Source organism: Uranotaenia lowii, chromosome 3 (genome assembly GCF_029784155.1).
Source record: "Uranotaenia lowii strain MFRU-FL chromosome 3, ASM2978415v1, whole genome shotgun sequence".
Lineage (NCBI taxonomy): Eukaryota > Metazoa > Arthropoda > Insecta > Diptera > Culicidae > Uranotaenia > Uranotaenia lowii.
In genome coordinates this window covers 280373934-280399795 of record NC_073693.1, presented here as the reverse complement: position 1 = coordinate 280399795, position 25862 = coordinate 280373934, and the positions used below count along the sequence as shown (strand labels likewise).

The following is a 25862-nucleotide window of genomic DNA, read 5'->3' as shown; positions in this document are numbered from 1 at the left end:
AAATTTGAGAAAATTTGTACAAAAAATAAATAAAACGAAGTTTTGTAAACATTCACAGAAAACGTATATTTTCTTAATCTTCCCAGAATAACAAAAAAATATGTGAAAAATCATTGAATCATCAGGAAAGAATAAAATCTATTAAAGTTCATAACCGAGATTTGAAGAATTAGCGCAAAGATTTATCAAAAAACTTTTTATAAAGTTATCATAGCATAAACTGAAAAATAACACTGTCTGTAGAATTGATACAAATAAATTGAATTTTAAAATAATCAATGGATTTAAGAAAACCCGTAAAAATCATTTATTTTGAAAAACATTTCACAACTCGTAAGAATTTGAGAAAAAATCCTATTATTTGTTAGAACTTTTAAAAAATTGTATCAAATTGACAGATTTTTGAAAAAAACATAAATCATCATAGAATTCATTAGAATTTCAGAATTTTTTTTAATAATATTTTTGAAAAAGAAAATTCAAATAAAATCATAAAAATAATTAATTAAAAAAAATTAATTCTAAAAACTTCATAGAATTTGCAAAAATGTTAATACAATTAGCAAAAACACAAAAACTTTGTGGAAAGTGTAAAAACCGTTTTATTTGTTTAAACTTAAAAAAAATCACATAACATTGATAGATTACGTAAAAAACATAACTTCCGTAAAACATCACAGAGTTCGATAAAATTTTTAAAAAATACCACAAAAAATTAAGACAAAATTTATCAAAAATCGAAGGACTAGTTAAAAAACAAAAAAAAAATCGTTAAACTTTATGTAATTTGAAAATATATTCAAACAATTTATGAAGGTTCATGAAATTTATTTGTTAAAACTTGAAAAAATCGTATATAACTGATTAAATTCGTACAAGCAATTAAAAATCGTTAAGCCAACCCAAAATATTCCAACAGATTTTGAAGATTGTTAAAAAAAAAGAAATCATGGAAAATGCAAAGCAACAAAGTTAAGAGTTTAAGAACTGTTTTTCACTAATTTGGGGCCGCTGAGTCCAAATATTTAATCGGTTTTATTCTACCAGTTCTAGTTTTTGAGAGTGGTTACTTAAAAAAAAAAAAAGAAAAAATCCATTTAAAGTTTTACACTGCTTAGGCATATTTTTAGAATATTGCAAAGATACTCAAATGAAACGTTAAAATCGACGATCAATATATTTAAAGAATGCGAAAAGTTTTGATTTCTCTGAGAAAAAAGTTTCAGCGATATCCTTTATGTTTATTTTCACCGATTAGTAATATATAATAATTATTAGGAAATATTAAAATAATTTGTCATTAAAATGCATTGAGACTATTTTTCAAAGCTTAAGTCAAAACGATACACAATTATAAAAAAAAGTTGATAAATATGCTTAAACTAAAAGTTTAAAAGCGTATCTCAATAATTTCAGAAAAAAGTTGATTTTTTAGTTCTTTTTTTTTAATATTGTGAAGTTTTACTTTATTTTCAAGAATTGTGTCCCTGCAATTTAGATAGTTATGCTAAATCTGCATACTTAATGTTGCCAGATTGCCCGGTTTTATCCTGGTTTGCCCGGATATTTAACACAAAATTTGACAAAAGTCCAGCCCGGTTGTCCGGATTTCAGAGAAAAATTTCCGATTTTTTCCCGGATTTATTTCACAACCAAAAAAAAAGAAAACAAATTTTGTTGTAATTTTTTTTATTTATGCGTCTAAAACGACATTTTGGAAGTTTAATAAAAACAACCATAAGAAGTTTTTTTGAAAGCGTAAAATAGGATTGAAAAACTGGTGTTGACAAAAAAATTTTTTTTTGTGTTTTCCTTGATTTGTATTGAGTAATTCCTAGATTTGGACCAAATTTGCCTGGATATTGCCCGGATTTTTGGTCGACATTTTGGAATCGAATGCCCGGATTTTGCCAGGTTTTAAGATGAAAAAAGCCCGGATTGTCCGGCCTGGGTACGTGCTGAAAAAATTCTAGCAACCTTGAATTGAGCATTTTTAAAAAATCAGTTTTTATTTTTCACGGGGAATAATTCACGCATAACTGCTTTATTTTAAATTCAGAGGGGGTAGAAAAAAGCAGACAAATGATCCGAATTCAGGAAGCCAACAAATTCTTCCTAAACCAAATGGACCAAGGAACCAAAAATGCTGTTCCACTGTGAAATTAGTTTTTTTTAAACTCATTAATATCAATTTCTTCTTTTGTCGACTCCTCCCCCTTCGGAATTTCCAAAAAAAAAACTCGATGGGAAAATATATAAAGATTGAAGTTTTTTATGTCAATTTCGAAAAAAATTCAAATATCCAAATGATTACAAGACCAACAAATTTATTAATTATTTTACATTTTGTATTCTTGATTTTTTTTTAAATTTTCGATCAAAAAATTAATTTCCTGCAATTATTTTTTTCGCATTTGACATTGCATTTGCAATAAAATTTGTAAAAAATCCAATAAGGATCGAAACGCTGGAAACGTAAATCAATACGTCGTTTTTGCTAAAAACAAGACTGCAAGGCGAAAAAACTGCCCGAAAAAAATAAAAATCAAAGGAAATGTAAAATTGTTATCGAGGAAGAATGATCTTAATGGGTTAAATTGCTATAAATAGGAAAAAAAAATATTTTAAATTTTATTCAAAGAAGTCCAAAAATCTTTATAGTTAGAATCTATAAAATTGTTAAAAAAAAATCATACAAATCTTAGACGAATGAAAAAAAAATCGTAGAAGACAGTCCAAGAATTCCAAACCGAGACCAATTATCTCCCGAAGATAAGCCAATGTACTCAAAACAGAGAACTTACTAACTGTTATTAGCACCAGAGCAACTAGAGAGGAGCCGTTTGTCGTCATCGCCTTAGCGCCAGCATCAACATTAGCCAGATCGGAGCAGACAGCCCGTCTGCTCAAGTTGGAAAAATGCGTTGTAGCTACCGCGAAAAACATGAAAGCTAACAGCATGTCGAGTTATCTGTGCTTCGCTCCCCTGTGTTTTTGAGTTGGGTTTTTGTTTTGTTTCTTTTTTTTTAAGAGTGTAGTTTTTCCGCGATTACTTTTTCACAGTCCTAGAGACTTGAAGGGTTTTTTCTAATGGTATGTTTTTTTTCGATTTCAATTAATACGGAATACACCCTCACACGATTTTTGCAACTAAGCCCCCCTGAGGGGGAAAAATGGCGCACCCTCCTAAGTCGGACCGGCAAATCCACCAAAAGCAAGTTTACGCATCATCTTCGTCCCTTTGCGTCCGGGGAAATTCCCACCTTTTACCGGTCCTCTTCTCCAATTTGAATGAGCTTAACTCTGAAAGGGGGAAAATCCTGCACCTGTATTTGTACATACATGTACTTGAAGCCTACCCGGTTGAGTACATCGACTGAGTGAGTGAGTGTAGTGTACTACAGCCGGCAAACGCTGCAATTAGCATATTTTAATTTTAATTGCGTCTAATTAGCGCCTCCCACTGTTGTTGGTTGGCTAGTAAAGGTAATACCAGAAAAAACTAGTAACTCGCTAGCCGGCACCCCTTTCTGCGTCTCGAAGCCCCCGCCCTCCCTTTCCTACCCTAGAAACTCTAGAGTTGGATTACGAGGAATGTGGGAGGGAGGAGGGTACCCTCTTATCAAAGCCATATGTGTGTGACTTCGGATACCGATCTGAGTGAGTCGACTCATGCCCCGCGTCTAAGAAAGCTAAGGCTTTGAGCCGGCACCTTATTTGTTTGCCTGCTGTGGGGGGCTTTATGGCACAAAAAAGGGGGAGGATCTAAGCCGGCTACAAGCATTTGTGCGCTGGGGGTCTCTCGGAGCCAATCAACGAAGGAGTTGAGGTGCCTCGAGTATTTTTTTTTGCCAATTGGAGCCCGGTGGAGCTTAGTTTTTTTGTGCGTTTTGTTTCTTCGAGAGACGATCGAGAAGGGGGAGCAATTTCTTCTGAGGGGGGCCTTTCTTTTTTTGCTGCAGTTGAGAAAAAGTTAATTCAGCAGGTGCAGAAGGAGGAGTCACGTAGAAGTGATGATGGAATTTGCACTCGGTTGCAATTGGAAAGGTAAACTTGATGAACGTTCATCGAAGGTGAATTATGACTGAAATATTTTGAGTTATGACTTTAGGTTTTAAAGTCAGGATAATTTAAATTTTCATTGAAAATAGAAATTGATACACTGATCTAAAAATTTCAAATTCAACTTCCCCTCGAAAGGCTCACATTTCAGAACGGATGCTAAAGCAATCCAAACTAATATAAATCGAAATTTGCATCAATATTTAATGGGCAACATCATAACTCACACCCCTACAAAAAAAAAATCACCCATAGACCAAACATAGCCATTGATCTACATTGCATAAAAAGTGCATAATTCTACACCCAACCACACACGTGGACTAACCACTACCACATGTATCAATACAGTTGCAAACCAAAACGCTCTCGAAAAAAAAACTAGGAAAAAACCTCCACACAAATCAATAAAACCAGAATACGCCCACCGCAAAACTCAACCCAGACCCCGGCCTGGTGCAAATAATATCAAATTTAGTACTAGTCTAGGCTCCATTTATATTCACATTCACATCCACCTCCCAAAAGGCAACCCAAAACGTGAATGGTGAAATGTGGATTTGTTATCAGGCGTTAGCTTTTTTTTCGGGCTACCTTTATGATAACAACGATGAGAAAAAAAACCTCACTCAACCTTTCCCAATTTTTTTCATTCTCTCGACCGAAAAAAAACTCTAGGAACACCTTTTTTTGGGTGATTTAATTTGACCTTGCTCTTGTCAAAAATAGTTCCTTCTCTTTAAAAAAAAATCTATAAAAAACAAATTTTCAAAATTGAGCTACCAAACGTTGAAGCTTCTCCAAATTTACACAAATGTGGCCGACAATTTTGTTTAATTTATCGTTTCGATTTGTTGTTGTGTCATTTTTTGGTGAGTTGTTTTCTCTTGTTGGATGTATTTTTAATTTTTAAATTTCTTCTCTTATTTTCGTTTGTTGGTTTTGGCCAAAAATCTACTGAGTCAATTTGGGAGTAAAGTGTGTAGCTACCTTAGACTGAGTCGAATTTTTAATTTCTCACTTCGAAACTCATCCTGGATTTTTTTGCAGAATTTTTACAGTTTACATTTTACATGGGAAAATTTGAACTTTCAGATTTGTATGGGAAAATGTAATATTTTGTACTGAAAAAACAACATTATTTTTGTTTCTATCGAGCCTGCTAATGGTTTTTATGCCAATTTATCAATTCTCTAAAGGAAATTTTTCACTGAACAACTTTGCAGGGCTGGTAGCGAGTCACTTTTTAGTGACTTGGTCACTTTTTTTGGGTCAGTCACTAAAAAGTCACTTTTTTCATCATTTGGTCACTAAAGTCACTATTTTCCGAAAAATGGTCACTTTTATCACCAAAAGTCACTATTTTCGCCGAAAATAAACCAATGAAAGAGTAATTAGAATTGCGCGTGTTAATATTGACGGTAGTAACGGTAAATTACTTGATCAGTCAGTCAGAAATTTTTTTTCGCCTCCGGCGGAATTTCGTCATGAATCACCCTTGGCTTGAGACATTTCGATCTACGACATTATTTGACGTTCATGAATTGAAACTAACTTTGCTGAAGTTTTCAATTTTTAGTTCAATCAACCTTTTGTATTGGAACTTAAAATCTGATATACAAAAACCCTATCTCGTCTTTAGAATGGGTTTTTATTAAGAAGTGTAACTAAGATTGAGATTGAAACGAACCATTTTTTTTACTAAAAAAATCTTTTATGTCATAACAAATGTTACAGTACCGTTCATAATTGTGTAGAAATTGGAAGCAAGCGCACTGTCACTTCGACTTTGAACTTCCATAACTTTTTACTCTGATGATATTTTTTGATCAAATTTCTTGCGTTTGATAGATCACTATCACACTATTATAACACAAAATTTGAGCTTTCTGGAGTTTGTGTGGCCTGACAAACAGTAATTCTACGAAAATCGGACTTTTTGGACTTTTCTCATTCAAACTGCAATATCTCTGAATCTACGCTACATTTTTGATTGAAATTTTGCAGAGTGATTGTTGAAATATGAAGCTAACATGTCTGAAGTTTTCGAAAAGTTCTATAGATGAGATCAAAAGTTACGTGAGGTGCAATATTTCAAGCATGAACCTAGAAATGCGATTTCTATAGAATTTTGGACGAATGTTTCCATAGGAAAATCATATTCTCTGTTTAACAACCAGTAAATCTATTTCAACCGAAAAATCACAACAATATCACGAGATTCTGATTTCAAAACACAAATGGATCATTTATTTCATTTTTTCTTTTCTTCATTGCTTTTGCCAGACATTTTTTGTCTGATTGGTGGAGGAAACGATATTGTTCTCATGAATCGTCCAAAATTCTATAGAAATCGCATTTCAAGGTTCATGCCTGAAATATTGCACCTCGCGTAACTTTTGATCTCTTCGATAGAACTTTTCGAAAACTTCAGACATACTAGCTTCATATTTCAACAATCACTCTGCAAAATTTCAATCAAAAATGTAGCGTATTTTCGGAGATATTGCATTTTGAATGAGAAAAGTCCAAAAAGTTCGATTTCCGTAGAATTACTGTTTCTCAGGCCACACAAACTCCAGAAAGCTCAAATTTTGTGATATAATAGTGTGATAGTTGATCTATCAAACGCAAGAAATTTCATCAAAAAATATCTGAGTAAAAAGTTATGGAAGTTCAAAGTCGAAGTGACAGTGCGCGTGCTTTCAATTTCTATACAATTATGAACGGTACTGTATGTTGATATGAAATATTCTTAGAAAAACAATTTCAGACTCAATTTTATTTCATGTTTTTTGTTCTTCTAAATACTTAAAAAAAGGGTTTTAAAAATTTATACAAGCCCACAAAATTTACATTTTTCTTAGGTGCAATGAATTTAAACGGTAATTTCAACTAAATATGTATGCAATATTTCTAACAGCTTTTGTTATTGAAATGTCTTTTGAAAATAAGTAAAAATCTTTAGAGAAGTTTCTGCACTTTTTTTTACAAATACTCAAATCAAAAACATATTATTCAAAAATAAAAGTTTTATATGAATTGATGGCCTTTAAATAGAATCAAGTTTTTTTTAACACTTCAATGTTTGATTTTACTAGTAATAAACTCTTTATCACCAAAACTAAATGTGTTCAGCCGAATTTGACAAAATTTGTAGTTTAGGACACCATTTATCAAATCAATAGTTTAGAAAAATAAACACCAAAATGGTTATGGTGAAACATGTTTATTGAAAAAACTCTTCCTGAAATGTTTTTAAAAACTAATCTTTTTTGTTTCCATATTGTTTTTTCAATTTTCAAATAAATTTACCGAATTTTATTGTATAGTTTTTTGTCCAATTTTCTAATCAACTTGCCGGATTTTTTTAATCAAACTTTTTAAATTTTTAAGACATATTTTTTTTAAATTGTTTCCTTGGTTTTAAATTCTGAATTATCGTGTTCTTCAACCATAAGCCTTTAACTCCAAATTTTTAATAATAAAACATAATTTCAACCTTCTGTTCTTTTTCTAGGACCCAATATTTTAAGCAAAAGAGACAAAAAACTCAGAGCTTGTAATTTAAAGCTTAAAAACCTGCGATTTAAAATTTATAAACTTTTTATTAATATTTTTATATGAAATCATGTTTTTTGGATCGATCATGATTTTTAAATTAATCTAAAAAGTTTGAGAAATTGTTTTAAGTAGCAACTTTAAAAATAAATTTTAATACGCAGTGTTAACTAACTTTGTATTTGATTTGTGCTTTCAATATTAATAACAAATGTTTTGAACTCATTATTTTCATTTTTTCATCAGTTTTTACCATTCACGTAATTACTCATTTTCTAACATTTCTTTGTCGGTGTAACATTGAACATGAAGTTATTATTTAAACTTCAAAAATGAAATTTTGATAACTGGAGGATTTTACTTTATTAAAGGTTTTATGTCTGGCTTATACAACTGGCACTTTTAAAATAATTATAAATATATTCTTCTTTTTATCAAATTAAATTAAACCATCGAACATTGAATAAATTCTGTTCAAAATTAATTTTTCATTCAGTAATCGGTAATTCACATTTTAAATCGTGATTACATATTTTTGGTTCAAATTAAAAAATTACAGCAGAATTTCTCACTAAACTTCCAGTTGAAAATGTAGAAAAGAATTCCAAATTTAGATGAATAAAAATTAACAATTATTATCATTTTCCTAACATCTATTCATGGTAAGTTTTGTACAAGAATGGTCATTTATTTTATAATTCAGATTTTTTTAATTTTAAATTTGCTAAGAAATTCTTTTGAAACTAATTTATTTCGAAAATTTGAAACATTCATTGTAATATGTTTCCAAAATATGATTTATCAGTCATTTTTTTAGTTTGTGTGTTGAACATGAGTGACAAACGGTGTAAGAAAACCCTTTCCTTTTCATTTTTTTTAATTTTTGGTATTGTTATTATTTTTATCTAAATTTGAATTTCGAAACCCACCCTCCCATGGACGGATCCTTCGCTCGGGCCTGATTTGGTCACATTTTTTGTACTTCAAAGTTACGTTTTTCGTTCTACATAGTCACTATTTGGTCACTTTTTTCGGTCCTCAAAGTCACTATTTGGTCACTTTTTTTCAAGTTTTGGTCACTAAAGTCACTACTTTTTCATAGTCAAACCGCTACCAGCCCTGACTTTGTCCAAGACCGTAACTTCGTATCTTATTAGGCAAAAATGTTATTAGCTGTTTAACAGGTGTATGCCTTTTGGAATTGAAAAACAATAAATTAAATTGACAACACTGCTGGGTATTGCATGATTCCTTTTCATGCAATACTTCGCGAGGCACTAGCAGTGATGTCAATTGAATTTATTGTTCTTAAATTCCAAAAGGCATACCCCTGTTAAACAGCAAATAACATTTTTGCCTAGTTGTTCAATGAAAAATTTCCTTTGAAGAATTTATCAATTGACACAGAAACCACAATCAGGCTCGGTTCCACGGAAGAATAAAAAATTATGTTGATTTTTCAGTACAAAATATTAAATTTTCCCATACAAACCTAAAAGTTCAAATTTACTCATGTACCTAAACGTTTCTTAAAAATTCTGCTAAAAATCATGGATGAGTTTTGAACCAAAACGAAGCCTTAAAGACGCCAGGGTTTGAAAAATTCAAAAAGACCTAAAATCGATTCAGTCTAATCTACATATGTGTTGATATGGTACCTTTTTTGGGACACCTTTGGCACGTGCTTGAATCTTATCGAAATATTTTGTTTGCTTCCCTTTTGCATGCTTCATCAGGAAAGCGGTCTGATCAGTTTCTCTTATGTTTTGAGCTTTCAGTTTTTTTCTTACATTTTTGTAAAAATTTCAATTTTGGTCAAAAATAAATTCGCAGAAATGAAGAGTTTAGAGTTAAAATCTAAAATCAATAGTCGAGAATCTATAGTCAAGAAACAAGAGAAAATCTCAAAATACAAGTCTCAAACGGGGAAAAATAGGAGTTAAAACCATTATAATGAAAAGTCGAGAATCATGAGTCAAGCATCAATCATCTTGATTGAGGGTCTTAAAAGAAGTCAAGAATTCGGACATGCTGATTTTTTTTTAAATTTATAACAGACGTTTTGAACTCTTACTCTTACCCTTACTTACATTCGGATCAAAGCTAAAGTTGCCAAAATTTTTTTCGATACGTATCCGGTCCGGAGAAATCCGGGAAGTTTTATATAAAAACCTGGCAAAATCCGGGCATTTGATTTGAAATTGACGACCAAAAATCCGGCCAATATCTGGCCAAATTTGATAAAAACCCAGGAATTACTCAAAATAGATAAAAAAAAAAGAAAAAAATGTTTTCATCAAAACTCATCGACCGATATTAAAAGGTATTTTAGGCTTCCGAAAAATCTTTCAGGAAAGTTTTTATTAAATTTGCTCAAAAAATTTCGTTTGGGAGGCTTAAATAAAAAAATTTACAAAACATTTTTTTTTTAGTTTGATTTGCCAAATAAAGTGAATAATTCCGGGGAAAATTTCGGCATTTTTCAATTAAATCCGGACTATTTCAAATTTTGTTTAAAATATCCGGATAAAACCGGGCCATCTGGCAACCTTAGTCTAAGCCAAGGTTTTTTTTTTTTTTTTTTTTGTAGCGGCCCACCACACTCCCCCACACCAAAAGGCTCAATTGAGCCCCCTGGTAATGGACGCTACTGTTCTCAGCACGTCTGGTAGCAAAACAAAGAAACTTCAACGCGAACAAAATTTTAATCATGCTGAGAACACAAAAGTTTATTATTTACTGCGAGGAAATGTATGCTATAATTAAACAAGATTACGATAAGGATCTCAATGGAAGAAAATTTCCTTTAAAGAGATCCATTTCTTTTTTTTAATAATGTTAACTAATTAAATATTATGCTAGATTTACTTAAGTTTACTTATTAATAGTTAAAAATACGACAAAAGAAAACTACGATGCTACAAAAACAAACAAAATTTGATTAAAAAAAAACAGGTTGTTGATCGACTTTTTTAACGATTCAATTTTTCTTTTAATAACTGTACTACTTTGACTTTAAACATGGAACGGTTGTTGATGGTCTTTATTTCAGTAGGTAAAGCGTTGTATATTGTAGGTCCTATAAAAGAAATTCTTTTTTGCCCTAAAGATGTCATGGATCGGCTTCGTTGCAAGTAATTATTTTGACGGGTATTGTGGGTTCTTAATCCCGTAGTAAAATTTAGGTTTTGGTTATTGCTACTCGAGTGTATATTATCATGAACATATATAACGGTTTGCAAATTACAGAGTTCGGTTATTGGAAGAATGTTGTGCGTTCCCAGAGAGTATAGCTGTTGGGTTGGAAAAAGCAGGGGTAGTCTGAAGATGTTTTTCAAACATCTATTCTGTAGGGTCTGAAGTTTTTGAAGATGTGACAAGGAGGCTCTTCCCCATATCAAAATAAGATAGTTTAGATGAGACTGAATAAATGCAAAGTAAAACTTTAAAAGAACATGTTGGGGCACTAAGTTTCTTAATTTCCACAAAACACCGCAAAGAGGAGAAATTTTTTTTACTAGGTTCTCTGTGTGACAACTCCAAGAAAGTGTTTCATCCAAGAAAATTCCTAAGTACTTGAAGTAATGAACTCTCTCAATAACAATTCCATCCATAATTGGGTCATTATTTGATAGTATTTTTTTATGTGAAGAACGAAACAACATATATTTGGTTTTTGAATAGTTTAGAGAAAGCAAGTTGCATTTAAAATATTTTGATAGTAACTTCAAATCATTTTCAATTTGTTGAGTTATAACATTCGTTGATGCAGCTGAATAAAAAATAGCTGTATCATCAGCAAATAATCGAGCTGTGCCTTTCAGTGGTAAATTACAAAGATCGTTTACATACAAAAGAAAAAGTAACGGACCAATGTTGCTTCCTTGGGGTACACCAATATCAATGTTTCTCAAATCGCTTCTAGTATTTTCGATCGCTACGAATTGTTTCCTTTCCGATAAATAACTGCGAAGGATGTTGTTAGCAGCACCTCTTATTCCGTATTCATTCAATTTGGACAATAATATGTCGTGGTTTAGTGTGTCAAAGGCTTTTTTAAGATCCAAGAACAAAGCACCAACGATATTCTTTGAATCAATTTTTGAAATAATAGAATCAACTAACTCTGTGATAGCAATTAGCGTACTCGATCCAGGTCTGAAACCGTACTGCAATTTGTACAGTATATTTTCCTGATTTAAGAAATTTTCAATTCTATTCATTAGAAGTTTTTCAAAAACTTTGCTAAAAACACTTAAGGTTGAAATTGGACGGTAATTATTTACGTCATGTGGATCACCTGCCTTAAAAATGGGAATAACTTTTGCAACTTTAAGACAATCCGGATAAACTCCTGTCTCTAACATGTGATTAAAATATTGCATGAGTATACCAGAGAAAATTTCGTTGTTATTTTTTAACGCATCTACAGGAAATCCATCAGGTCCACGACTCTTTTTATTTTTAAGAGATAGAATTACTAGTCGAACCTCGTTGACACTAGCTGGACGTAAAAATATTGTATTTTGTACACTATTAATATGCGACAAAGGATCACTGCCGGGATCAGATGGGATTTCATTAGCTAGTTTTTTCCCAATCGTAGAAAAATGTTTGTTAAATTTTTCACAAATCTCAGAATTGTTTGTTGTTACGCCTTCTTCATCAGCCAAGGTTGCCAAAAACACAGAAAAATCTGTAATATCACAGAATTTTGAGCAATTTTTCATCACAGAATCTGTGTCCCAGAACACAGAATAATAAAATATTGACAGATTTCACAGAATTTTTATATTTGTTTTTAGCCAAAATAAAACTTAGATTTTTTAATTTGATTTAAACAAGTATGGTAAGATTAGTAATTTTAATTGATTTTACCCAACTAAAATGTACAAAAACAAAACCATTTTATCAAGAATTTACAATCACAGAAAGTCAGATTTTTTTGCTCTCAAAAATTCTCAGATTTTTATCCCGCACAGTTTTTTATTGGTCTAAGCTTGAAATTCGATTACATTGAAAAAAGCCCGAATTTGACACGGATTTCTTCACTTTTTTGCCAAAACCAAAAAAATAACAAATTATGTTGTAAAACGGAATTTTATAAGCACGTTTTAAAAAAATAATCATGTAAAATTTTTGGAAAGCCTAAAATACCACTTAAAACTGCTGATGGAAAATACAGTTTTTTCCTTGATTTGTGTTGAGCACTTTCTGGGTTTTGACCAAATTTGCCCGGATATATTGTCCGGATTTTTGGTCGACATTTTGGAATTAAATGCGCGAATTTTGCCAGGTTTTTAGATAGAATAGCCTGGGTTTGTCCGGCTAGGGTACGTACTGAAAAAATTCTGGCAACCTTATTGTAGACCCATAGAAAAGGTTGCAAAAATCCAATGCCTATTAGGCAGATGTCAAAATGTCAATAATTGCAAAACTGAAGAAGCTGATAGAAATACATGAACAGTAATTGACAAAAATAAAAAAAAATTAAAAAAATTAAAAATTTAAAAAATACAAAAAATAGAAATAAACATAAATGATAAACGAATGCCAAAAGTGGTAAAAATTACAGAAAAACCAACTGAAAAAAGACAGAAACGACAACTATGGCAAAACTTAAAAAAATGATAAAATCGACCAATTGCATGCAAGCACTGCTAAAATTGACAAAATTTTACAAAATAACAATGCCAACAAGAATGACGAAAAATTTAAAAACCGGCAAAATTTACAAAAAATTACCAAAACCCAAAATTCAAAATTTAAAAAAAAAATTCCAGAATAGCATTAACAGCATTGTCAATCTTACCAAAATTTGAGGACTGCCAAAAATAACTATACGAAACAATGAAAATGGAAAAAAATTAAATTATAAAAATATTAAAAATGACCCAAATTTGAAAAACAAAAGTTAACGGAATAACAATGGCAACAAAAATGACGGAAAATTTCAAAAAATTGCAAAACTTAAAAAAATGACCGAAAACAAAAACTCTAAATTTATAAAAAAATATATATATATATATAATTGAAATTGACGGCATTGTCTATTATGAAAATTGTTCGAGCTGACAAAAATGACTTTAAAATTAACAATGAAAATTAAAAAAAAAAAAATTTTTACAAATTATGAAAAATGTCAAAAATATCGTGAATTTGAAAAAAAAACAAAACCTAGGCAACGGAAAAAAATCCAAATAAATGGAAATGACAAAAAATATTCAGAAATATATATGGACATTGAAAGCTATACATAAAAAAGAAAAAATGACAAATTTGATGAAAATCTTACGAAATACAAAATTCATAATTTTGAATTTGAGAAAAACTATCAAACTGACCAATTCGAAATTTTCATAAATCTAAAACTACATTACCAAATTGTCCATATTGTCAAAAATGTTAAGATGGCAATAATGAAAAAGCTGATAAAAATATCCAAACTGTTGAAGTTAACAAAAATAAAAAAAATAATTAAACAATATAAAAAATTCAAAACCGACATAAAAAAAAATTTACATCAATGATGACAGAAAAGCCAACTGAAAAAAGATAGTCACAAAAACCGTGACAAAATCAAGATTTCTTAATTTTAAAAAAATCCAGAATTTAGGTAAAATTGACGGCATTGCCAATATTATCAAAATTTTTAAAGCTGCCAAAAATGACTATAAAAAACAATAAAAATGAAAAAAAAATAAAATTATTGAAATTATAAAAATGACGAAAATTTGAAAAACAAAACTTACGCAACTGAAAAAAATTCAAAAAAATGGAAACGACGAAAATGGTTAGGAATTGACACATTGACATTGAAAATTGTTATTTAACTCAAAAATACAATTGAAAATAGGAAAAATAACAAATTTGATGAAAACTTTAAGAAATACAAAATTTAATACTTAAAATTTGAAAGAAACTATCAAACTGACAAATTAAACCCGTTTGAAAAACAAGAAAAAAAATAACAAAAAGATTAATATGATCAAAAACTCAAATGGCAAAAATGATGAAAATTACAAGAACGACACGTACAAATTAATATAAAAAATATAATTAAAAAATTAAAATAGATGTTATGAAAATGATTATAAATGAGAAGGAATAACAAAAGACAATTAAAATTAAATACACATGCATTGCAAAAATGGCAACAAAATAAATAAAAATTATTACAAAATAAGAAAAAGAACAAACAGAAAACAAGAAAGAAAGAAATTAAAAAATTGATAAAAATATTTACAGTTTTCAATGGGGTTTTTTTTAAGTCCAAATTGAGAAGAATATTAAAAAAAAAACAGTTGTTAAAGAATGGTAGCAGCCTAATAACAGAAATGACAAACCAGAAAAAAAACAATGATAGACATTCCAAAAATGGCTAAATGTGACTTAAATTATTCCATTTACAAAAGTGTGAAAATTTACAAACTAATATAAAAATAATTCATAAATTAAAACAAAAAATTTCGATTGAATATGAGATTTTCTTCAAGGATACATTAAATTGAATCAAAGCAATCGAAAGATTCCTTTTAATTCAACCACGGTAAGTGAAAAGTTCATATAGGGTGATTTGCCAATCGTTGTCCCCTAACCCATTGTTAACCATTGTTAACCAATTGTCAATATTTTAGCTGTTTTTCAACTTTTCCTCAAAAATAATACTGAATCATGTAATTCGGAAAGTTTTCTGATGAAATGAGGCTTTTGTGATATTTTCTGCTGGTAAGTGTGTATCTTACGACAGTTTTAATTTTTCTTGTTTTTCTCGCGCGATTTTTGTGCTAATTGTTAACAGAAACCTTAACATTCCTTCTACGGCAAATAAGGTTTTACGTCAGAACAAAATATTTTTCGTATCAGTTTTCTATACGAAACGTTTGTTGGACAATTTTAACACCATGATTTTGAAAAAAAATTATGATCCATACTTAACCAGAAAATATGTTGGATCGTGCAACAATTGGTCCGCTCAATCTCCTCCTGCCCCATTGTTGTACAAAATTCCGGTGCAAAATTTGTTTGGAAATTTCAAATTTATAAATTCGTATGCCTCCAATAACTTTGTTTGGTTGTTTTTACAACAAAAAATAGCAATAAAAGTTTTGTAAGCGATTGATTAAGTCCTGCATTATAACGTGTTTTGAATTAGTATGGAGGCTTGTACGGAAAAATCCAAATTTTCATTCAAAAACCATCAGAGATGTACTGAAAATTCAAAAACATAATTTTGTATTTTTAAAATATTTCTTGGTTCTTGCAATGTGAACAAAAACTAAACCTTACTTGTACTTCAGAAATGATAGTCGTTGTCATACAAAAAATTCAAAAAAGGTAAATATTTTTTAATTTTAGTGTATTGACAGCTAATTTGAAAGCTGATTAACCAGATGGAGATAAGAATCGCATTATACTGCTATGCATAGCCAATAAGTGTGATGATTCAAAACTTTCGCAAAAAACATGTCATGAAATTATTGAAAGCTTCAGAAAGCAAAACCTGCAATTTTACTATACTTTTCAATGGATTACGATTTTTTATTTCGAAATTGTTATAACTTTTTTCATGAAATACTTTGCATCTTCTCATGCTGGCAAACAATTATTCTTAGGAATGGGCAAAATCAATAATTTTAAACAAAATTCATTTCTAACTTATTTGAATTTCTTGTATATGTGAAAAGTTCTTCTTCCATACAAATTGTCATACAACATTGAACACGTTCATTGACTACATGCAACTAAAACAACTCGAATTGTCTATTGATATGACATGTTTTTTTTTTGAATAAGTGGATATTTACGTTTAACTAGTAATTTTAGTAAATTCTGTGCTTTTATTTTTTATTTTACACTCAGAATTTTCACATTTTTTGCACTCAATGTTAATTTTAATAATTAATTCAATAATTCAAAGACACTTTATATATCCATAAGTTTATTTTTTTACCGTCAAATCTTAAAAATTAAGTTTTAAAATTATTAAACTCGTTGAAAAACTTATGTTTTCAAAATTAATTTTTTTTCTATTTACTTTTATTTTTATAATTAATATTAGTTCTTTATATGAAAGTCGGGCAATTTGCATTGTCTGAAAAATGTCAAAGTTTACTAAACTGCATTGGCTTTGAGAGTACTTTTTTATCAGATTTATTTTGAAATCCTTTATCCCGACCATTTACTCAACATTTTATGCAAAGAATCTAAAAGTTGTTCTGAAAAAATCTGTTTCTCTAATTTCGTGACGACAAATCTAAAAGAATTTTATTCCATGTCAACAGCGATCCCTTTGATTTTGTTATTAATATTTTCAGAATATTGTACAGAAGGAAAACTACGACCCTTAATCTCAGAAACTAGAAGTCGAAGGTTGGAAGACCCGAAATATTACTTATCTAACGTGCAATTTTCTCGAGAATTCGAATCTGCCGTCGAGTTGCCGTTACTGCTTTATTTGGCCCTTATCATCCAGAAAAATAAACAGTCATAGCTTTGTGAAACTTAATTTGATCCAAAACAGTTTTTCAGCCGGAAAACTCTAGGGAAGCATTTCTATGTGATGTGATTGTTTCCTGAAGATTGATGAAATGCTACAGAGGTTACATTAATTACAAATAAACCCACTTATATGAAAAAGATATTTAAATCAATTAACTTTTCGAAAAAAAAAATCTTATACAAAATTGTATAGCATGAGCATAAATCAGTCAAACGATCTGAAACTTTGGGCGTGGTTGTGTCCATTTTCAAGTTTTAAATTGATTCATTATTTTAAAAATCGATCGACTTCCAAGTGACTCCTAAAACATTTGTTTTTTTGAAATTGGATCTTCTTCATAGGGGTAAAAGGGGGCAAAACAGTTTACGTTCTCTAATTTTTTCACCTGTTAATAGCCACTTAAAAATCAAGCATTAAATACCTTTCAGTTCATTCTGTGGGATTTTGAAGACATAAAGATTTATGTTGGTAGGACATATAAAGAAGAAGGTTCAACACTGGGCAAATAAGGTTAAATAACACTCCACTCAAATGGCTTCGGGTAAATAAGGGTTGGATTTGAGTTTCTGAGAAAACTTCACGTGTGATAAATGCTATTCCAGACACTCAAACCGTCGGCTTTGTGTTTTTTTTTTTGAGGCCGATTTGAAATTTGAAAGTGCATTGGACACGGTTTATATAGAAGACCCCCCCCCCCCCCCATTCTTATAAGGGGCCGTCTAAAAATTTGATTGCATTTTAACTAGAAGATCTCATAATAAGCTTCCGTTACAAATATCAGCCTATTCGACCTCATGGTGACTGATTTTTAAAATGTGCAACCATTGGAAAAAATCGGACAACATTATGCACGACACAAAATTTGCCTGTTCAACTATTGGGCACAGACAAACTGTTTTAAAAGATTTTTTAAATTTTTATGTCACTTTTTTCAAACACTTGAACTTTTGGGTCTTGTTGACCAATACTGTATGAGTGCATCGACAAAAAAAATCGAGTGAATTTGGTTAAAATCACTAAAATACAGCATAAACACCAAAATCAAGTGCTTAGCTGTGCAACGATTGGCAAATCACCCTACCAGTATTTCGATAGCAACTTACTACCATCTTCAGTGAACGTTTTCGATTGAAGAAGGTAGTAAGTTGCTATCAAAATACTGGTATATGAACTTTTCATTTACCGTGGTTGAATTAAAAGGAATCTTTCGATTGCTTTGATTCAGTTGAATCATTCAACCAAGTAGGCTCATACCACAACAGAGTAAACATTAAATTGACTTTTATTAATTTCATTTTTCCCTCTGTATTTAATTTTTTTTGGTTGACAAATTTCTGTTTCAAATGATCAAGTCAAAATGGTAGAGCAACTCGAAGGGTTGAAAAAAATAAACAAAGCAAGGCCAATTTACAATTGAGAAATACTGACACAAACACAAGTTTACATCAATTGCATCAAACATACTTATCAGTGATAATCATCATAATTTCATCAGCAGTTGTTAACCATGCATTCATAGATAAATCCATTTGGCATTTGAACTAGTAATTTCCCATTCGATTGTTTGAATTTTAACTATAGCAGAATACCCAAACTGAATCACTCAAATTTTTTTTTTTTTAAATTTAAAATTTAAGCAAAAAAAATCAATCAGCTAACGATCAAGGGGGTCCGCAAAATATGAATGAATTTTACCGGAGACTAAACGTGTGGACGCAAAACTACACACTCGACAAAATTTTCGCATATCGCAAGTCGAAAAAAAAGAAGGTAAACGAAATCACTTAAAAAAAATCAGCAAAAACACTCTACGCCATCCACTTATCACACACAGCAGAATAAAAAGATAAATTCGACACCCGTTAACAACTAAAAAGCAGGTAGCGCCGATTTAATGAAAGAAGGCAGGTAGGGTTCAAAAACCAAACCAAAAACGAAAAAAAATATCGCTGTTTAACATAGCCACAGACAGAGAGTCAATCGAGCTAAGAAGAAGAGGAATGTTGGTGGAAAAAAACGTAGTTGGTTAGCTTGAAAATATAAAAATCAAAACTGCATCATCGACAGCAGCTCACAAAACATGACTCTGGTGTTATATTTTTTTTTATTTTTGCAATTTTTGTTGGCGTTGCGGTGCTCCGGTCAACTAATGTTGAGTGCAATAAAGGAGAAAATAAAATGAAAACGGAAAAAATAACAAAATTAAATCTACATCCCCCCTCCTGCACTTTCCTGTACGTCCAATGGGGGTTTCACACCTAAAAAAAATTTGCAGCTCTCCACACATCCAAACGCAGACATTCAAATGGGAAAAAATATTAATAAATTTCACGTCGAGAGCCCCGTTTGAAAAAAAAACATAGTTTGAATTGATGTCATGAACCGCAAATTATTTGCTCTTATTTAGCCGGTGGGCTCCTCTAACATTATTATAATAATGATTGCAATAATAATAAAATAAAATAAAAACAGCAACACCAAACGCTCTGTGCTCATAATGCAATCCATTCTTCTATACACTAATTTTTCAACCCACCCAACAGTACTAGGCATAATGAATGATGCATGGGTGTTGTTTTTGGTGTCGCATTTTTTTTGCTGCCCCCTCTCTCTTGTTTCGTTTTTTTTTATTTTTGAAAAATTCATTCGATACCACAGGTGCCAATGTGATATACCTACCTACTTTTTTGTATTTGATTTCTTTTTCATTCAACCATATTTGAATCCACACTAACGCACACACACGGTCATCCATGGAGAAATTTGTGTTTCGGGGGGGAGCAGGCCGGAATTTTATCCCGGGTACCCCTGGATTTATGCTGTAATATCGGAAATTGAAAACCAAACACAATCGAGCGGAGAAATGCAAATAAATTAAAACCCATAGAACGATTATCCAACTCAACTGACATTTCACTGGAGCGCGTACCCTTGGACCTGTGTCGAAATTTGTGCCGATTATTGGCAAAAGTTGAAGGGGAGAGGTGTAACATCCGCAAAAGGGCGCGGATTGACCACAAACAAAACAACGACGAAAAAAAATGAGATTTCTAAAAAAAAACACGGGGGAGCCCGGTTGATAATTGATTAAATTTAATCATCGGGAGCTAATGATATGATCTGGTTTTTGATTTTTTTCTTCTGTGCCTTTTTCTACAATGGATTTGCATTATTTAAACAATAAACTCTGTTAATGCGGGTTCGAATTAGCCCCAAACAAGGCACAAATAATGAGGAAGGTAAAAAATATAATGTTGAATCAGCAAATTTTTAATCTTTGTTTACAAAAATTATCTTCAAGCTTTACTGCTATATGTTCGTTTTAAAGTTAACTCTGACTTCTGTTAGTCAACTTAAATTTGAATCTTTTAACTTGACTTCTGAATCTTAGTCATGAGATTTTGGTTTTAACTTATAAGTCAAATCAAGCTAATTTCAGATCTGAAATTAGTTTTAAAAAAAATGGTCTTAATTTGGGCTTCAGATGAGATTAAGATTGTAAAACTCAATGAACAAAATCAATTCACTTTAGGTTTTGAACCCAGACCCAGTTTTAGAAAAACATTTTTAATTATTATATTCAAAATTTAGATGCTCTGTATAAGGATACATATTTGGAAATCAAATGTCTAGCACAGTTTTCAAAAAAGCTTCCTGACCTGGGTTACATTTTTCACACCTTATTACAATTCTTTATACAAACAGCCGATTTTAATTTCCGGTTGAAAATCTCATTGGATGGTTATTGACATAAGTTTTAATGTTGTTATGCTCACTTAAAATTTAAGAATCAGATAAAGATGCAGATTCTGTGTGAACGGATTAAACCGACTTCGTGTCATTCGTCATAAGCGTGCAGGAAGTCAGTCAGTCAGTTGGCGCTCAAGCGAGCGAGTCAATAAGTGTGTGTGTTGCCTTGGTAGTTCGTGATCCGACAGTTCACCGGTTTTGTGTCTGAGTTTCGGAGCTCCGGACAGGTCTGCACATTTGGCGACCGTGACAGGTTATTTCTCGTAAGCCTAGTCAAACGAAAAAATATAAAGAAAATTTGAACCGAAAAAGGAAAACAAACGGTTCACGTTGAGAAAATTACAATCAAAGTTGCTTGAAAACCATACACTTTATTAATTTAATTTCGCAAAAATGTAGTAAAATGAGTAATTCAAGTACTCCTTAAGCGAGGAGTAGTTGAAGTAAAAAATAGTAATGTAGTTTGATGGTTTTCGGTAGCTTGCGGGACTGAAGTGAAAAAAAAAATGAAATATAAAGCGAGTCGTAAGGACAGCTTGATCACGTTCACAATTTCAAGCGAGTTGAGAGGACAGTTTGAAATTGGAAGGCGAGTTGAGAGGACAGCCTGAACGATTTAGAAACAATTATGCGAGTTGGGAGGACAGCATAAAATTCGAAGGCGAGTTGAGAGGACAGCCTGAGCTATTGATTAGAAAACAAGCGAGTCGAGAGGACAGCTTGAAATCGAATGGCGAGTTGAGAGGACAGCCTGAGTAATTGATGAAAAAACAAGCAAATTGAGAGGACAGCTTTGAATCGAAAGGGAAGTTGAGAGAACAGCCTGAGTTATTGATGAAAAAACAAGCGAGTTGAGAGGACAGCTTGGAATAGAATGGCGAGTTGAGAGGACAGCCTGAGTAATTAATGAGAAAACAAGCGAGTTGAGAGGACAGCTTAGAATCGAATAACGAGTTAAGAGGACAGCCTGCGTAATTGATAAAAAACAAGCAAATTGAGAGGACAGCTTTGAATCAAAAGGCAAGTAGAGAGGACTGCCCGAGTTATTGATGAAAAAACAAGCGAGTCGAGAGAACAGTTTGACATCGCAATGCGAGTTAAAAGGACAGCCTGAGTAATTGATGAGAAAACAAGCGAATTGAGAGGACAGCTTTGAATCGAAAGGCGTGTTGAGAGGACAGCCTGAGTAACTGATGAAAAAACATGCAAATTGAGAGGACAGCTTGGAATCGAATGGCGAGTTGAGAGGACAGCCTGAGTTATTGATGAAAAACAAGCGAGTTGAGAGGACAGCATGAGCATAAAATTTGAAGGCGAATTGAGAGGACAGCCTGAGTAATTGATGAAAAAACAAGCAAATTTAGAGGACAGCTTGGAATCGAAAGACGAGTTGAGCAGACAGCCTGCGTTATTGATGAAAAAACAAGCAAATTGAGAGGACAGCTTGGAATCGAATGGCGAGTTCAGAGAACAGCCTGAGTAATTGATGAAAAAACAAGCAAATTGAGAGGACAGCTTTGAATCGAAAGGCAAATTGAGAGGACAGCCTGAGTAATTAATGGGAAAACAAGCGAGTTGAGAGAACAGCTTGACATCGCAACGCGAGTGAAGAGGACAGCCTGCGTAATTGATGAAAAACAAGCAAATTGAGAGGACAGCTTTGAATCAAAAGGCAAGTAGAGAGGACTGCCTGAGTTATTGATGAAAAAACAAGCGAGTCGAGAGAACAGCTTGACATCGCAATGCGAGTTAAAAGGACAGCCTGAGTAATTGATGAGAAAACAAGCGAATTGAGAGGACAGCTTTGAATCGAAAGGCAAGTTGAGAGGACAGCCTGAGTAATTGATGAAAAAACAAGCAAATTGAGAGGACAGCTTGGAATCGGAAGGCAAGTTGAGAGGACAGCATGAGTAATTGATGAAAAAACAAGCAAATTGAGAGGACAGCTTTGAATCGAAAGGCGAGTTGAGAAAACAGCCTGAGTAATTGATGAAAATTCAAAAAAATTGAGAGGACAGCTTGGAAACGAATGGCGAGTTGAGAGGACAGCCTGAGTAATTGATGAAAAGACAAGCCAATTGAGAGGACAGCTTTGAATCGAAAGGCGAGTTAAAAGGACAGCCTGAGTAATTCATAAGAAAACAAGCGAATCGAGAGGACAGCTTGATATCGCAATGCGAGTTCAAAGGACAGCCTGAGTAATTAATGAAAAAACAAGCGAGTTGAGAGAACAGCTTGAAATCGAGAGTCGCTTTGAGAGGACAGCCTGAGTTCTTAATGAGAAAACATGCGAGTTGAGAGGACAGCTTGAAATCGAGAGGCGAATTGAGAAGACAGCCTGAGTTTTTGATAAGAAATCAAGCGAGTAAAGAGGACAGCTTGAAATTGAAAGGCGAGTTGAGAGGACTGCCTGAGTAATTGATGAAAAATCAAGCAAATTGAGAGGACAGCTTAAAATCGAGAGGCGGATTGAGAGGACAGCCTGAATTATTGATAAAAATTCAAGCGATTAGAGAGGACAGCTTGAAATCGAAAGACAAGTTGAGAGAACAGCCTGAGTTATCGATGAAAAACAAGCAAATCGAGAGGACAGCTTGAAATCGAAGAGTGAATTCAGAGGAGACAGCCTGAGTAACTGAAATTTAAAGGCGAGTTCAGAGCATAGCCTAAGTCACATACCAAATTGGAAATCAAGCGGATTGAAAGAACCACTTGAGAAAATAACAATCTTTGAATCATTGCGAGAGGAGCGTTTTAATGAATTGTGCATAATTCAAGTGAGTCGAACAGACAACTTGGAATTTTGAGAAGGCAGCTAATTAACCATCAAGCGAGGAAGCAACTTTAAAATTGTCATATCTATAATCGACAGTGACATTTTCAACATTTTCAAATAGTTCAAATAGTATAAGTTAAGCATGTTCTAAAATAGATTGTCAATCAGCTTGAGACAATTTCTAAAAACAATTTCTGAAAGATCTTCCATATTTTGCAATTTTAGGTTATTTTTCCTATTGATTAATTATTGGAATTTTTTAACAATCTTGACAAAAACTTTTTTTTAAAATTTTTTTGACATTCTTGGGGAATTTCAAAATTTTATTATTCGACATTTTTGTTTGACATTTTCAATCGACTGAAATTTAGAGCCTTGTGAGGGTTTAACAGAACGAAATAAGCCACACTTTTTCCGCACTTGCACCTTTTTCGCGCACACACACATTCCGTCGTCACCTAACATGTGTATGGATTCGCGTGTGATGATGTTTTTGATTTTTATTTCGTTATGCGTTCATAAGTAGAATTTTTTTTGCTGGCTGGCTACCTGCAAGCATCGGTATTTTAAATCGTGTCGTTTTTTTTCGTGTTTTTTTTTTATTATTCGTTCTGTATCTGCCGCTTCAGTTCCTGTTGTGTCGAAACCAATAATTAGTGCAGGGCCTGGCAAATTTTAATAAATTTCAATCGTCATCCACCGATCACGGTTCTGATGGGCAAGTTGTCATGTTCTGGGTACCTTCATACCGATTGTTAGTTGGTTCAGTTTTGCTGAGTTTTGCTATTTTTTTTTTCATTTTTTTTTTCCATTCTTTCATTCGGTTGAAATTGCATTTAATTGAGTTCGCTGCAGCCTGCCCATCTGGGAACGTTTATATGTTTGTTCTAACTGGGCTGCAGTGACGCTTGATGTTTGAACTTCTCTTTTTTTTTTTGTTAATTTTTTATTTCGTTTGCATTTCATTTTTCCGAAGCAAAACCAAAGGTAGTAAAAATAACAGATCCAACAAATCCGAAACATCATGATTATGACCACGGTTTTTTTTTATTTCCAACCGCTCGATGAGAAACATACAGCTGAAAAATTATTTTAAAAAACAGTGACCGGAAATATGCGCCCATTCCGATAGGCAATGATATCAAAAATCTACACCCTTTCGCAATGTTTAGTTCGATACCAATTTAATTAATTCCGGCATAACTAATGGGAGCTTATCCTTTTTTCCATTGTTTTTTTTTTTCATTTCAAATCATTTTGTTTTTGGTTCGATTTACACAAATCAGGTGGGGCGTGAAAACCATTCATTTGAACCAGCATTGTATATAAATAATCGAGATAAAAATATGTGGAAAAATCAAACTCATCATGCATATCATTCATTCCATAATTTAAAAAAAAAAGAAAAATCACAAACAAATTCCGTCACATGAATTTATATCACTAATGTCGTATGTACTTTTTTTCTCTTCTCCTCCCAAAAATGATGCGTCTTCCACCTCAAAACAGAGATATGGAGTGAAATCCGGCCGCAGTCGAAAGGTTAGTTGATGATGATGCTAGAGTATTCTCATCTTCTGTTGTGTTTTTGCTACTGTCCATCTTAATTTTTCCGTTGTTTTTTGTTCGCTAACCTTACTTTTTTTTGTCTAACCTTCCTTCGCTACGCTTCTCACCATTTAATAACCTTTTTTCACACTTAACCACTTAATCCGAGTGACTAACTCATTTACTAATTATGGTAGAACTATTTTTTTGTTGATTATGGTATAATTTGTGGCTTTCAACACTCTCGGAAGCCTTTTTTTTTGAATATTTAAAGTTATTATTTGTCTTTATAACCAATAAACTCTAACATTTTTAACTTCTTTTTCGTCATAGCTGTAAAAAATTACCCTAGTTTAATAATCACTAAGAATCTAATGATGAGGAATTCCATTTAGGTTTCTTAAACTGAAAAACAAATTCTCAATCCGAACATAGACTCAAAACTGAAAAAAAATCAAATCAAAATTTTGTAGTCTGATATCTCAATCTGAATCCGAAATCTTAAAATTTGAATCTGAATCTGAAATCCGAATATGAAATCTGAATCTGAATCTGAAATCTGAATCTGAAATCTGAATCTGAAATCTGAATCTGAAATCTGAATCTGAAATCTGAATTTGAAATCTGAATCTGAAATCTGAATCTGAAATCTGAAATCTGAAA

General features: G+C 32.0%; 1 protein-coding gene across 1 annotated transcript in view; it reads left to right on the top strand.

The window, feature by feature from the left end:
• Positions 1-25202, top strand: part of LOC129753492 (zinc finger protein squeeze-like) — a 40283-nt gene extending 15081 nt beyond the window's left edge. The window contains exon 2 of the mRNA XM_055749309.1: positions 25161-25202. Within this exon, the coding sequence (XP_055605284.1) occupies positions 25161-25202 (42 nt within the window). The remainder of the gene's footprint in view (positions 1-25160) is intronic.
• Positions 25203-25862: the final 660 nt, after the last annotated feature.